Below are 16,482 nucleotides of genomic sequence, written 5' to 3'. Positions count from 1 at the left end.
TGTTTTCTGGTAAGGTGAGTGCGGTGGATGCACAGCATTACTGTGTTTACAGCATCTGACAGACATGAAGCCCCAGCAATGGGGTGGTCTCTCTTAAGTAAGTACTGGCTTGGACTGATGCTGAATCCGACTGAAGACTGTCTGTAATTGAGCATCAGCTAACAAATCTTTCCCTTAATAGAAAAGATGTTGAATTCTTTACAGGATTCACAACATTAAAGATGAAAGACTAGAAATAAGCTCTAGCTACCATTTGGTTATTACAATTGATGGCAGATTTTTATAAACCCATAAACAGGTTTATAAATGCATGTATATTCTACTGATTATAAAATTAAGTCTGTTATATAACATAAATCATAGTGCATGACCAAAACATTAATTTAAACATTTAAATATCAATTAAATATTCATCTTCCTTTTCTTATGCAATATTTAAGTAATTTAAAATCCCATAATCATTCAATGGTACTAATTTTAAGCACAACATATTTGATAATATTGTAACAGCCAAAGCCATGAGACTCATGAAAAGCTCAACCAGAAATTGGTTCTGCCTCTCAAGGGAAAGATTTCAAGCCATAAATCAAGTATTGTATAAATACAATAATTAACAATAATAATGAATGACATGAATTAAATAGTAAGATAGGATGCTCAATCACGAGGAGTTGTGAAAGCATGAAACTGACCACTGCTGTTTGTCTCTGTTTGGTTTGGTTTTTATTAACATCAACAGTCCATATTTCTGTTCACTCCTCTCATTCTTTATTTGCTTGTTCTGTTTAAGCCCCATCAAGAGTACACTGCAGTGTTCACAATGAATTAACATCGATTAGGCTTATAGATTTATATGATCATTATTATTACACTTAATATAAAAATAGTGAGAATTACTTCAGTATCATTTGTATGTTAAACAACAATTTCTGACAATATTATTCATTAACCATCCATTTCCATAGTTGCAGATACAATCCTAAGGTATTAACAAGCAGTAACAGGAAAAAGAAGGAAGCTAAACTGCAATATAGCACAGTTTATCACAAGATATACATACAGTAAACACAATTTGGCTGTGTTAATAAAAAGTTCCTTTGTACACTTTCCATTCAAGCAGTAGAAAAATGAGAAAATCACAAAATGGCTGTGCAACAGATAAGCTTGTATAAATGTCAGAGCAGTCTCCACAAGCATCAAACGCCTACCATTCTAGCTTATTACATTGCCTCTTCACTAGTTTTCAGGGCAGGGTCCTAATAAGCAGTGACAACATAGAGTGGTGTGTGGAGTTGCTGTTTCTGCAGGTGCAGGGTGTGAAATGAATGTGGACAAGTTGGTCTGTCCTTTAAACACTTTACACTCTTGTACATTGAATGTAGTAACACTACACACACATTTTTACATTAAGCAGTGTTTTCTAATGCTAGTTGGAGAAAACTATTCAATTAAATGACTATTAGATCTATTTACAGTGTTAATTAAAGTGTTTGTCTAAATAAAACAAAGGCCGTATCTTTATTAAATATAGAGCCTTTATATACTGAACACCATCTCAATACACTTTATAAAACCTTGTTTATACTGTATATGTATTTTTTATACATGGTCTGGCAACATTGTCACACAGATACCAAGTCCTAGGTCGGAATCCCAGAACCAGTCTGTGTCTGTACGTAGGGTCCATGTTCTGCCCATTTCTACATGTGTTTTCCTCTTACATCTAAAAGATTTAAGTTTTACGTTAATTGGTGATTCTGGACTGGCCTTCAATGTGTGAGCGAGTGTGGGTGTGCATATGAAAGTATTTTGCAAAGGACTATTGTGCTTCCGGATTTAGTTCCTCCTTTAGTTTGATGCTGCAGGGATAGTCTCTGGCCCATTGTGATTCCAAATTAGATCAGACAAGTTTGAGTATAATGTATTATGTTTAAAATGAGGCACAGTCAAGGTAAACATCTTTAAAATGAGGCACAGTCAAGGTAAACATCTAAATGAAAAGGAACCTTGTGATTGGCTGTTCAGCTCCTTACGCCATAGGCCACAGTGCCCTAGATATTAGCATTGAATTGAAATGTACATTAAGCACACATTTAATCTTGTTTTAGGACATATTTACATTAGTAACACTGTGTTTTGTTATGTTATAGTGGTATTGCGTCAACACCAGCAGTGAATTAAGGTTTCATGCCACAGCAGCATGGAAATTCTGCTGATTCTCAACAGTCTACTGATGTTGAACGTCTGAGAAGTATGTTTAAATGTGATAATAATATGTTATGGAATCATAAAATGAAAGCACTGTTTGACTAAAGAGTCCAAGTATTTGAATTAATATGTACAATTATCCTGAATCCAAACAAAAATTAGCAGTCAGTAAAAGTGCATCCAAGAAGTGAATTTGGCACCCATGAACTTTAGAAAAAAGTGCAGTATTAGTTTAAAAATGATCAAATTTTAACTGTAATGCACCTAGTGAGGTTCAGGGAAGGAAAAATCTGAAGTGTAGTTCAACAGAAAAAGTAGATCACATGGTCCCTGTTGCTCTTTTGATTCATCAGATTTACCCAAAAGTCATGAACACTTAAAAAAAAAAAGAGTAATGAACACAAGCAAAAGTAGAAACCCACACATGTACAGCGGGAAAACAGGCACATTGTATGTCAAGGCTATCTCTCCAGGTTTAAATGTGGTTTGTCACAGTATGCCAAGGTCCATGTGAAGTCTTACCTTTTACCTGTTCTTTCAGGCTCTGCTCCTTATATAATAAGACTTATTTAACTTACCATCTTTTAAACTTCTGCAGTGCATGTTGACAGGGTCAAGGGTCACCCTGAAAGGGTTAAGGCTGTCATACATTACTCTGTCTCTATGCTCCAAGCTCATCTCCTTACTACTGTTAAAAGAAAAGAAGGAACAAGTAGGCAGAGTCATTCAGTCCACTTCCCTGGTCTAATGTGAACACACATCTCAAACCACCAGCTGCATTATATGATGGTACTGCTTGTAGCCCACACTAACTTTTATGGGGCAGTTCTTCTTCCTTTTCTCAAATTCTATCCAGTCTGATCATTATACACATTTGCCTCTTAGGATGTTCTTTTATTCCATTCACACCTGCAGTCTTTCATATCCATGTTAGTTCTTCCGATTTCCCTGTCTGTCATCATATTTTATATTTTAGACCCAAACATCCTATTTTTTACTAAATTCCTTTCCCATATAATTTTAATTCATACTTTCACTGCTCCTGTGCTTTTTAATCCGGACTGTGTCCAGTGTCATTTATATTTAAAGTTAACGGCTGCACTGACAAACAGCAATGTTCTCAGTTCCGTCTGCTCTCAGCTCTCCTCACTGATTGTGCACCTCTTACTGGGGGCTGCAGTTTCCCCATGTATGGAAGGTAAGGCTGACTCCTGTGCCTCTCCTCTCTCACTCCTTCTCTTTCTCAAACCCTGGTTTGGTCTCCCAGCAAGAGGAGGAGGTGAAAACCGATGTCGTTGCACCTGCCGAGGAGATGTTCACCGAGGAGTATGTGACAGGCGAAGTGGATCCAGGTGTCAAAGAGTATGATTACTCATACAAGGACTATGGGGAAAGGCCTGGCCCTTCTGAGATTGGCCCCGCCCTGTCTGCTGAGACCGAGGAAGGAGGTGTAAGTGACGAGGGGGGTTGGGGTGAGTGGGGTCACTTCATGTGTATTGGACAGTGGCAATGGCATCGCTGAACACCATTTCTGGTGGTGTTTGTCACCAACCCAGAGACTCCATGACATGTTGATATTCTGACTGGAAAAATTCAACATTAGATCAAAACGTTTTTATTTCTATCTGAGAACACCATTATAAAAATGAAATATTCCTACAAATGTTAGACAAGTTACATTTTAAAAATCTATGACCTGCTAATAAATTTGAGAAGTGATTTCTTTTTAAATAACATTTATTTACTACTTTGTAATGTGTTCTAGTCACAACATTAAACTAACACAATAAGAACATACTTTTGATAATTTTAAAAGGGAAAACCACATAGAGAAAATGTGTAGGTGGCAATTTTTTTACACAAAGTAGGGAAATATTTTGAATATTGTACAGCTTGTTGAATATGTGGTTGAATAGTTTGTGAAAAACAAAAGCAATGACAGTGCAAGCAATTTACAGTAGATGTCTAAGCAAATAGAGCTAGTAGTCTGATGGCTTTTCCTGGCCCAAGTCCATGCTTTGATTTATCTTCATCTAACAATGCATTTGAAATACATATATAATACATAATAATCACATACATAATCACAATATCCAAACTCATCCAATAACAACAGCACAAAAGTATCAGCATTCAGCGTGTATTTCCCAGCCCTACATTACAGTATAGTTTGTGCCTTGTTGCTCTGGGAGCCATTTTGCACTCTCCCTTAAGTGGTATGGATTGGTTTGGTGTGGTACAATATACTGGGAATCACAGATGAACTGTAATCATGTATGCAGTCAGGGATGATAATAATTTTTATCTCAATTTGGAAACTTCAATCTATATTAAGAAAGTATATCAACAAACATAAAAATAATTTGAAAGAAATGAGGACCATGTATTGCAAACAACAATGCAATGAAAACATAAAATACTAAATAGAAAGTAACAAAAAGAACAATAGCACGGTTGCAATTCCATCAGCATCTTCAATACAGTTAGCCAGGCGTAATGTATATTAATTTCTCAGATCTGATGTATTCAAGGAACATCTCCATCTCCTTTAGTGTTCTTAGATGTTATAGAGAAACACACGAAACCAGGCTATCCTAGAAACGTGGCTCCTACAGATGTCTGATATTAGTGGACAGTGATATAAAACAACATTTTCAAACTGTAATTGTTTGTCTTGGTTGATGAAGGGAGTTTCATGGGTTTCACTAATTCCTTTTATTTAGTATATTTGCAATATATAGTACTATCTTTATAGATATGAAATGTCTCACAGTATTGGACTGTTGTGTCAACAAGGGCTATTAAAATAAACAGCATGTCTGCCACTGATCCTTTAGATTGATAGTCAAACAGATCATGTCCAACAGTGTGACAGTTAGACAGTTATCAGTCAATTAATTACTCTTATTTCAAGTGCTGTTCCTCCTTGGAGTGTCCATATATTGTACTGTACTTAATTGTTAAGCCATTTTAGGAAGGCTATCCCCTAAACTGGTAAGCCAATGCTTTGTTCTCCTTTTGTTCTATTTGATCAAATCTTATTTTATTTTATTTTGGTGGGAATATTTTAGTTGAATAATATTCTGTATATACCTTCAGATTTTGCTTTTCTGAACAGGTAGGATTTCATTGCATTTAAGCTCCATAAGACAGTGTTTTAATAATTTGCTAATATTTTTGCTGTAAAGCTTTCTCAAAATGCTAACCAAAAGAATAATAACGAATGGCCATTTTACCCTAAAAATATATTTTTACAAATATATCTTAAATATATTTATACAAATATATTTTAAATATATTTTTACAAATATATTTTAAACCTGTAAAGCTGGCTAATGTCCACAATGTGGTAAACACAGATTGCATAAAGCTCTGTCTTCATGTAAATCTGACATACAGAAGAGTCATATTACAGCTGAGATTGATGGAGAACCAGAGAGTCCTACTAGTTTTTATCTTTAGCTATAAAACATAATTGAACAGACCATTGTATAACAGGAAAATCAATAAACTAGCAAATGACCTAAAATTAAAAGTATTGCCTTTATTGACTGGTCCGTGTTTGTGGTTACATGTGTGTTTTCCTCAGGCCATGGTGAGAGGTGAAAAAGGAGAAAAAGGAGAGCCTGCCGTGCTCGAACCTGTAAGTGAAACACCATAAACTTTGTATTACTGACTTAGTCATGGCAGAAACAATAATGTACCACAGACCATGTGGGCCGTGTGAGCCAATCAGTCTATCAGTCAGGGTGTGCTATTAGCCAAGAAAAAATCTAAAATATTTCAAATATATCTGGTTTTGTGTGTTTTTGTACACATGCAGTGCACAGTTATCCAGAAATTACTTAGGCAGATATGTTTGAGTGACAATATTTTTGAGGTAATTACCACATAAATACATTTGTGGATAAATAAGACACTTTTTAAACTTTTATCAGTTTTACCTTAGTGACACATTTTGATCAAATCCTTTTTCCTCTTAACATAAGTAATCTAAAGTGGTGTATATTAGATACCTCAACTACCAAATCAAACTTTTGCCAACTTATTTGTGCATGTACATTAATTTAATATTTTATTGTATTGTTAATAATTTATATATTTATGAATTGCTTTATTGCTGCAGCCATTGGATTCTGGTAAGAAGTACAGCATAGTATAACACTATGGCCACTTTAATTAAACTACAATATATGCAGAATTCTGTTTGATTAAATTGCAATTTCACACATGTTTTTGCTGCCTAGGGTATGCTAATTGAAGGACCTCCAGGGCCAGAAGGACAAGCGGTAAGTGCAATATTTTTAGTTTGAACTGCTTTGTCTTTTTTACATGGCAAATTTTTTATATACATTTTGATACCGTGTATGTTTGTATGTATATATATATATATATATATATATATATATATATATTCAGCAAAAAGAAACGTCCCTTTTTCAGGACTGTGTATTTCAACAATAATGTTTTAGAAATCCAAATAACTTTACAGATCTTCATTGTAAAGGGTTTAAACAATGTTTTCCATGCATGTTCAATTAACCATAATCAATTAATTAACATGCACCTGTGGAATGGTCGTTAAGACCTTAACAGCTTACAGAAAGTAGGCATTGAAGGTCACAGTTCTAAAAACGCAGGACACTAAAGAGACTTGTCTACCGACTGTGAAAAACACCCAAAGAAAGATGCCCAGGGTCCCTGCTCATCTGCGTGAACGTGCATTAGGCATGCTGCAGGGAGGCATGAGGACCACTGATGTGGCTAGGGCAATAAATTGCCATGTCAGCACCTAAGACAGCGCTACAGGGAGACAGGAAGGACAGCTGATCATCCTCGCAGTGGAAGAGCCCGGATCTCAATCCCATTGAGCACGTCTGGGACCTGTTGGATCGCAGGGTGAGGGCTAGGGCCATTCCCCCCAGAAATGTCCAGGAACTTGCAGGTGCCTTGGTGGAAGAGTGGGGTAACATCTCACAGCAAGAACTGACAAATCTGGTCCAGTCCATGAGGAGGAGATGCACTGCAGTACTTCAAGCAGCTGGTGGCCACACCAGATACTGACTGGTACTTTTGATTTTGAACCTCCCTTCATTCAGGGACACATTGTGAAACATTTTTAGTTTATGTCTTATGGTGTTGACTCTTTTAGTGTTCATACAAATATTTACACATTAAGTTTACTGAAAGTAAAAACAGTTGAAAGTCAGAGGACGTTTCTTTTTTTGCTGAGTATATATATTTATATATACACACAACGGGTGTGCCCTCAAGATTACTGGATATCATGGCCGGCCTGTACACTGGTACTGTGAGTGCTGTGAAGAGTGGAGGCAGAACCTCTGCGTTTTTCCAAGTTGATTCTAGGGTTCATCAGGGGTGTGTTCTTGCTCCTACTCTGTTCAATGCTTGTATGAACTGGGTGTTGAGCAGGGTCATGGAGTCCAGAGGCTGTGGGGCATCTGTTGGTGAAGAAAGATTCACAGATTTTGACATTGCTGATGATGCTGTGATCTTCGCAGAGTCAATGAAGGCTCTGACTGGGACTCTCGAGAGACTGAGTGAGGGGTCTAAGTGTCTGGGCTTGCAAGTGTCCTGGATAAAAACCAATATTTAGACCTTTAATAACCTCTTGTGCACAGCCATCTGCAGAGAAACTGTCGACCTTGTCAAGAGGTTTACTTACCTTGGCAGTGACATTCATATCTCTGGTGACTCTTCCTATTAAGTCAGTAGATGGATTGGGAGGGCATGGGAGATCATGAAGTTGCTGGAAAGGGGTGTGTGGCACTCCCAATATCTATGCAAAAGGACGAAGGTCCAAATCATTAGAGTCCTGGTGCTTCCTGTCTTGCTATATGGTTGCGAGACATGGACGCTATCCAGTGACCTGAGACAAAGACTGGACTCCTTTGGTACTGTGTCTCTCCAGAAAATCCTTGGGTACCATTGGTTTGACTTTCTGTCGAATGAGCGGCTACTCATAGAGTCCTGAATGAGGAACATTACCTGAATTGTGAGGGAGCGTCAGTTACAGCACTACAGCCATGTGGCACGATTCCCTGAGAGGGGCGGCCATGTAACACCTGGCTGCGGCAGATAGAGGGTCATTTCCAGAGGGTGGGACTAGACCGCGTGTCTGCTTGGGGAGTGGCCAACCAGGATCCCAAGCTGTTCTGTTGTGTGGTGGGTGTGGCAACACGCTGTACCAGTGCATGCTTCCAAGCCTGACCTGACCCCTGGTGTGTTCCCCTGGCCTCCTAAGGCAGACCAACACCTCCTCGTTAACTTACAAAAGCTATCAGTCCACAGGCATATTCCAATATGGTCAAAACTCTGGTGCTGAGATTTATTTATAGTTAAAGCAAATGCTAAAATTATTGAATCTACTTGCTGAAGTATTGCCATCTGACTTAATACGTGGAAGGAAAATGACTTCTGCATCATCACCAGTCATGAGTTTGCTGGCAATTGAATGTTTTTACAATTTTACAATTTATAAGCATGTGCCATTGCATAGGCTTTATTTGTGGAATGCTAACACACAACCGGACTACTTCTGTTCTTAGCAGAGCTGATTTATATAATGTATTTTGTTTGACGTATATGTGAAAAATTGGTTGTATTGATGTGAGAGTACCATTGTTGCATTCTCCTAATAAAGACAAAAATTTTTTTTACTCTGGCTGTTGGCCTACCTCTCCTTCTCCTGACTGGGGATTGAATTGAATTTAGTTTTGTTAATTTTGACTTGCTTGTATGGAATGTTAATTGCTATTAATAAATTCAATTTAAAAAAAAAAGAAAAAATGATATATAGATGTATAGTATATGACGTACGATTTTGAAGAAAAATGAGCGTTACATGAAAATGTCACATGAAAACCTTGCACGAATTTGCTAATCTTTTTATACAGATATATATAAAAACAGACAAGACATTACGCATCAGGCGAACAGGCTCATATCTGTCAAAAGAGCTCTGTCCTCTTCCCATGTGGGTTCAAGAATGACTGCCTACAAACTGTTAAATACCTGTTGGGGCAGAAGGGGTGGGACCACCATGGTGCTTCTGGAAGTGACCTCAGTTGTCCTTTCATGCCTGTTCCTCAGGTTTGCAGAATGAAAGGGGAGACAGAGTTAACAATCCCATTACTTTGCCTTGGGTGGGAGTTATTGTTACTTCGTTATATTCTTGAAGGTGTTCACTATGCTGTTGTGTTCAACAAAATATTATTAATAAATAATAATATTAATAATAATGTATATTATTTTGCTCTCATTGCTTTTGTTTTTAAATTTTAAAAGTTTATTATTACTCGTTCTTCTGAATTATAGGGTCTGCCTGGCCCTGCTGGCCCTCAAGGACCTCCAGGATCTGTAGGTGATCCCGGTGACAGGGTGCGTATATATGCTCATTTCTTTTATTTATCATTACTTCATATAATATATGTACAAACTGTCAAGTCTATAAATTTGTGTTTATATCATTTTCCTGTTGAACTTGTTTTTCTTATGGAATTAGGTGTTGTTATTGATTGTAAACTATCATTTACTTACTGGCTATGGGCTGGAATGTCTCACTCTCCTGCCATCTTAAAAAAGCACACTCACACATATATCCCATTATCTTCTCTATAATTACATGGCCTTTATACCTTGATCAATTTATCCTTTTCAGATACCAACACTAGACTCATTCTAAACTATCAATTTATCAGTATTCAGCGGGATGGCCCACCAATTCCTAGGAATATCACAGAGCATTTTGTTTTGCTTGAATTCCTGAAGCCTCTGAGCCTTCTTGGTTTAAGTGGCAGATGCCTGTTTAAGTGTTTAAGCCATCAGCTCTTTTTTTAAAGTTAGCCAGGCCCTACCTTTCTCCATTAGGATTTCACTCTTGCAAAGAATAATGATGGCTGCCTTCCAGCCTCTCAAGTGGGTGACTCGATTTAGTTTCCCTGTTGTGCACCCTTTAAATAAATAGGATGTAACCATGGACCTGGACCATGTTTACCGATAAAAGATTTCAGAGAAGCTCTTCATTTACCTGTTTTGGTTTCATAATTCTTTTATGCCTCAATTTGGACCCTCTATGTCCTCCAAATAGCTATGCTGGCAGCCAGGTTACCACTCTGAATATGGAGATGGGTTAATTGTTCACCTATTTCTATTATCATAGTTCAGTGCTACCCCAACATCCTTATGGCTTTAAGGTAAATCCAGAGCATAATTTTATTTTGTACATTATATTGTGCCAGGAGTAAGAATATTCAGGATTTTAAATGTATTTTCATGACAATATTACTTATTTTTATTTTACCTCTACAACCTGGCTAATAGGATAATGCATTAGAGTAAGCATTGCTGCCTTGTGGATCTATTATCTTGGATTTGAATCCACACCTAGATTTCTCTTTGAGGAGTTTGCATGTGCCGCAACTGTCTGCGTGGGTTTTTCCTCCTTGTAGTTCAGTTTCTCTCCTGCTTCCCCAAAGATATGCTAGTTAGGGAGACTCTAGACTGGCCTCATGTGAGTATGTGTTAGTGGCACCTATGATGGTCTGGAGCCATGCCCAAGGCCATATCCTGCCAACACCTTCTTTTTCTGGGATAAGCTCTGGCCATCCACGAGCTGATATTGGATTGAAAATTTCTGTTAAACTGGTTGATATTTTAAATATAATGCATTGTCTTTTTTAAGAAGTAATGGTTTTCATTTTATCCTTTTTCACAGTTTTGGGAGTTGAAATTGCTCTCACTGTTAGGTGTCACAACTCTGCATCTCCTATAACTAACTGTTCATGTTGCTGATTTCAGGGTCCTCCTGGACGTGCAGGCTTACCTGGTGCTGATGGATTACCTGGTCCTCCTGGCAGCTCTGTCATGCTTCCTGTGAGTACATATGACAGGTTTGAACTACACATTTCTGAGATAAATAAATAAATAATCCAAAATTTTTGGTATACACAATTACTCATTTACCAAAACAGAAAGTACACTGGCAAAGTACAGTTTATTCTGTTGGGAAAATGTCTTTCATTGTTAACTTCATTACTATAAAAATACCTCAAATCAGCACAGAGACAATTCAGTGTGTTAATGGATACAATTTGGCACAAGTGCCTACAGTTTATTTTTCAAAAAATAGTCAAATTCAACTGTGATGAAGTGACATTGTATGCCTTGTCTAGCTGTTTCCCAGCTATTTTGAGTATATGTGCTATCCTGCATAATTCACTTTCAAGTTTTCTGTCAATTTATTAACATGTTTGGAGTGTTATGCGGTTTACAACAATTGAATTTACTTCAAAGTTTCACTGCAGTAACCTATAGGCAGGCATGTCTTTAAAATGTTACCAAATATTAAGCTATCATCGATTGCCTAGCCTGCTTAACTTAAGAAAGAGAGAGGTTTCTTTAATTTCTGCCCCCTCTCTTCATACTTCTGTGCTGACAGAGATGTCTTTTTATATTCCCACTTCTAATGTTTAGTATTTCTGGGCAGAAATTGGAACTCAAGCTGATCTACAGTTTACTGAAAATGGAAGAATAGTTTTACATTTTAATTTTATAAAAACATATCAACTAATTGCATTTCATTCACAGTTCCGTTTTGGCAACAGCGCTGGTGAGAAGGGTCCCATTGTCTCAGCACAAGAAGCTCAAGCTCAGGCCATTCTGCAACAAGCCCGGGTAAGTGTGCTGACCCCCGTGTCAAACAGGTTTGTTTTAATGACACTCATTAGTTCAATTAGAAATACACTAAACAGTGAATTTAAAAACGTTTAATTAAAATTAGCTTTGTGTTGTGAAGACTGAGTAACTTGTCAATCACTATAAAAATAAATTAAGTTATAAATATCAATCATGCAGTATGTAAAAAAGCAGAGAAATTTTATTTTCTTTGTGTTCTTTTCTTTCTGCAACATTGCCAGTTGCTTTGACTGTCTTTTTTGTAAGATAAAGCATTGCTTTTGTTTCAGATTAATTCTGTTCTCCTTTCCAAGGCATATTTAATATGGCATATAATAAATACTGCTGTGATATCCCTCTCTTACTATTAAATAATACGTTAACATGAGTATTTCTGATCTCCACAGCTTGCATTAAGAGGGCCTCCTGGACCGATGGGATTCACTGGCCGCCCAGGACCCGTGGTGAGTCCCTTTATTCAATCTGCTATGTTTAATATTTAATTTTTCTCTTGCTATAAATGTTGATGAATCAAGTTCTTGTACCTGATGCTCATATCACCATACTAAGACCTCAGCACCCATATGTAAGTGAAGTTTATAATACTGCTTTATGACACAGCTGTTTTTCCTGCAGTTTAAACTTCTACTGATAGTTAAGGAATTTGCTAAATAAAAAGACTGAAGTTTAATTGTACAAAATCTGAAAAGGTAACATTTCTTAGATCCTTTGCTAGCACTGAATCAGCTCTGTGTCATATCTCATAGGTATGGTTAAAATAGGACTTCCAAACATTCCATCAATATTTACAGTATTTTGTACAAGTACGTATTAACTTTCATTCAGCTCATTCTTTTTTTGTCCTGTCCACTTTTCTATACTAAGAAGATTTTCCTCACTATGACCAACTGGGTGTCTAGCTCTTCTTGTCACTTTGAGGTGCTTAAACAATACATCACTCTAAAACTCACGTTTTGGTAGTTGGTTTTGGTGCTTCTGAAACATATTAATCAGAGGTACCATTATCTTTCCGTGCAAGATAGCAAGCATTGATTTTACCATAACTTTAAAAAAAGGTCATCATATTCAACATCTAAACGCTTCCTGGCGTTATAAGTGTTTACAAGATAGAAAAAGAAATAAATGTGTTTTCTTTTGCTACCACAAATCTTGGAGCACCTTAAATAGACAAAAATTAAAATTTAAGTAGTGCACATACTAATTATTCTTTATGTGTTATACTGAATGTTTTTTTAATTTATCCATAGCTGACATTTGAAAATGACTTTGCCACTATCAAATTGTCAATGGCAAGTCTTCTTGAGGAGTGCCATGGTGGCAATGGATAATATAGAGCAGAGCAGGCATTTATATTCCTATTCAATGTCAAGCTCTTCCTGATAAGAAGTAAGCAAAATGACACCTTTTATTGGCTAACTAGAAATATTATAATATGCAAGCTTTTGAGGCAACTCAGACCCCTTCTTCAGACAAGATGTAATCATTTGCCTCAAAAGCTTGCATATAGTAATCTTTCTAGTTAGCCAATAAAAGGTGAAATTTGGCTTAACTTCTCACCACATCCATAATGGGTAAACATGGTACAGCACCCTAGTACAACAAGATCTTCCTGTAAAATGTGCAGATCTTTCCAGGTGACATGAAAGATATAAACCTTCCATCACTAACATGGTCTGTTCCTGAGTCTTCTCTCAGTGGGTTGTTCCACCTAGTGATCAAACTCAACAGATACCCAAACCATTGCAGCTGTTTGTTTTATCTTGATCTAAACAGACATCAGCTGTAGTCCAAAGCTCTCTTAGATAATCAAAATGCTTACGGTCCAACAGAGAGTTGGCTCAACAACTCTACTTTTACATGCAGTCCTACTTAAAGCTTCTGATCATAGCTGAGGATGGAGATGGAGATGTATGGTAAAATAAGAGACACATCAGAGTACATAACTCCAGTTTCACCATCACTGCCTAAGGCAACTATAATAGCCCTTCCACAACCAAAGACTATTCAACTCCATAACCTCTACCTTCACCTGTGAACAAGACCTGGAGGTACTCCTCCATTACAGGCAGCTTTTATATGCCAATAAGAACAAGTCAGTCATTTTTGTGAGAAGGCCATGACTTCAGGCAGTAAGGCACTCCAGGACATTTTGGAAACTGCAGTTGGATGAGAACAACAGTCCTAGTATGTCAGCCTGGAGGCTATGATCTTACTTTCCACTATCAAATCATTTTCTTAATTTCCAGAGATGTATCTTTGAGGTCTATGGCTTTCATATGGCTTGGTTAATAAAATAATGTTAGGCATAGAAATAGACCTTGTCTCACCAGGTATGTCTGGTTTTCAAAAGTCACTTCAATGGCATTTGAAACTTGTTATCTATGCTCCCACACACATTATTTCACATCAGTCACAGCTTTAGGTGCATGATGGTACATCTCATTACTCATCTCATCTTCCTTCTTTAACCAGTGGGAAGATTATGCGATTCAATGAACAACCAAATCCACTACTGAGGTTTTAATTAGAGAGTGTCCAAACCTTATGTCAGGTGATCTTTTCTTGAACTGTGTAATCTTCTACAATATTTCAGGACACCCTCCGTGCCTTTTTGAAGTTTTCCAGATTTCTCCAGCAAAAACTGTAGATGTTGGTGCTAGCTAACTGGTGATCAGCACAAGACAATCTTATAATTAACCCATTCTGATTCAGTCACACTTCTACACATGTTTGTCATGCCCTAAAGTCCCACAATATGACTAAAGAGTCAATAGGCCCTTTTCACAACTAACACAACCCTCTGTGAAAAGGTGAAGTACTTTGGGTAGTTGTTTGATGCAGAGCAAAACAAAAAACACCAAAAAAAAAAAACAGATTTCTACTGTACAAGATAACTCTATCTTACAACTCAGTATGTGTGACTTCTCCCTCAAATCCCTAAATTTTCTGTCATATGAGGGTTACAAAGATAAAGAGAATTGACCATTGAGAATGCTGATCCCATAGTAATTACCACCTATAGAGATATATTTCTATCTCAGCTATATCTAGTCAGTACTTTTCAGTCACCTGCATTAACTCTCCACATCCCAAGCATTAGTTTCTATTAACAAAGATTAATTTGTTTAAATCTATTCTGTGCATGCTTATCACTCAGATGACATTAATCCTGATGCCTACCCTTTACTTTCATAACCAAGGTTGAGCAAAGTAGCTGCTCCACAGCAGGTTACCAGGAAGAAATCAAGAACTGAAGGTGGCTACTAACCGCCAATCAGCATAATTGCCAAACTTATATTTCAGACAGATCACTAACAGACATTTTAACAGTTTGAACAGACAAACCTTAGGCCCAGATCAGGCTGATCTTCAGTCTGAATTTAATCTCTGAGACTAGCATGCTATCCCTTAAACTAGCCAGCAGATCATGACATTTAGAGACATTACAGTTAAATGCTTTATTTCCTTCTGTATGAAATTATCCATCCATCCATTCATTTTCCTAACCTGCTTATCTAGGGCAGGGGCGTGGAGCAGCTGTAGCCTAACTCAGCAGTCATCTGGCACAACACTGCAACCATCCCTGGACAGGGTGCCAGTCCATCTCATACACTAGGGTCAATTTACCCACATCAATTCACCAAGCCTGCATGTCTTTGGATTGCGGATTTATTCACAACTTTATCAAAGAAAAAAAGCATTTCTGAATATTTGTGGTGATATAAAATAGCTAAACTGTATATTTGTAGATCGAAGTTTATCTAGTAAAATTAAATTTCTCTAAGTAGTGAGATTTCAGAATCATTTGTTTCATTATTGTCATCTTCCTAAAAATATTACCTGGAAACAAGTAATGAATAAAATTATTTTTCTTTTAGGGGACACCCGGCAGCACAGGGCTGAAGGGTGAGTCTGGAGACCCTGGACCTCAGGTAACTACTTAGTTTAATAATTATTTCAAATTTACATGAATTTTAAAATATTCTTTGTGGAAAATAATCTAACTTCTTTCATTTTAGGGTCCACGCGGTCCTCAGGGCCTTTCAGGTCCTCCTGGCAAACCAGGTAGAAGGGTGAGTAGAGAGCATCAGTTTGTGTGACGTTTTCTGTTTGAATTACTCACTTAGTTCTAATTCATCTCTTTGTGTATTTAGCCAAAAAACTGCTTTCATTAAATACTGTTATATGATATGATACTGTAGGTAGAATTACCTAGTGCTTATAGGATATGTTCACCCAAGATAAACGTAATTTATATGTTATAAAATCGAATCTTCAACATATCCCCCAAAATGTTATTACTTTATTTTCTGTAGGGACGTGCTGGAGCAGATGGGGCACGCGGCATGCCTGGGGAGTCAGGATCCAAGGTAAAAGAACTCCTTCATAAAAGAATTAAATCACAGATTAAGGGAAAGCTGCTTATCTTGTATTTTTATTTTATGACTTTTAAAAAATTAAATTACAAGTAAATAGTAAAGAACAGACTTGATTTCATATTTCCACATCTAGGAAAATAGTTGGCTAAGCAACTTACTCTGGGTCACAAAATAAGTC

General features: G+C 37.1%; 1 protein-coding gene across 6 annotated transcripts in view; it reads left to right on the top strand.

Moving 5' to 3' along the window:
* The window catches only part of col11a2 (collagen, type XI, alpha 2), a 164,547-nt gene that overhangs the window by 60,651 nt on the left and 87,414 nt on the right, over nucleotides 1-16,482 (top strand). For 5 of the 6 annotated variants that reach the window (XM_039768901.1, XM_039768899.1, XM_039768897.1 and 2 more), the window contains 10 exons: nucleotides 3,476-3,658; nucleotides 5,798-5,851; nucleotides 6,456-6,497; nucleotides 9,547-9,609; nucleotides 11,029-11,103; nucleotides 11,818-11,904; nucleotides 12,312-12,368; nucleotides 15,804-15,857; nucleotides 15,945-15,998; nucleotides 16,242-16,295. In XM_039768901.1, the coding sequence (XP_039624835.1) occupies nucleotides 3,476-3,658; nucleotides 5,798-5,851; nucleotides 6,456-6,497; nucleotides 9,547-9,609; nucleotides 11,029-11,103; nucleotides 11,818-11,904; nucleotides 12,312-12,368; nucleotides 15,804-15,857; nucleotides 15,945-15,998; nucleotides 16,242-16,295 (723 nt within the window). The remainder of the gene's footprint in view (nucleotides 1-3,475; nucleotides 3,659-5,797; nucleotides 5,852-6,455; nucleotides 6,498-9,546; nucleotides 9,610-11,028; nucleotides 11,104-11,817; nucleotides 11,905-12,311; nucleotides 12,369-15,803; nucleotides 15,858-15,944; nucleotides 15,999-16,241; nucleotides 16,296-16,482) is intronic. The other variant, XM_039768902.1, reaches the window with a different exon arrangement.

This window comes from Polypterus senegalus, chromosome 11 (assembly GCF_016835505.1).
Source record: "Polypterus senegalus isolate Bchr_013 chromosome 11, ASM1683550v1, whole genome shotgun sequence".
Classification (NCBI taxonomy): domain Eukaryota; kingdom Metazoa; phylum Chordata; class Cladistia; order Polypteriformes; family Polypteridae; genus Polypterus; species Polypterus senegalus.
Note: the sequence above shows the minus strand (reverse complement) of the source record. Positions and strands in the feature narration are given on the sequence as shown.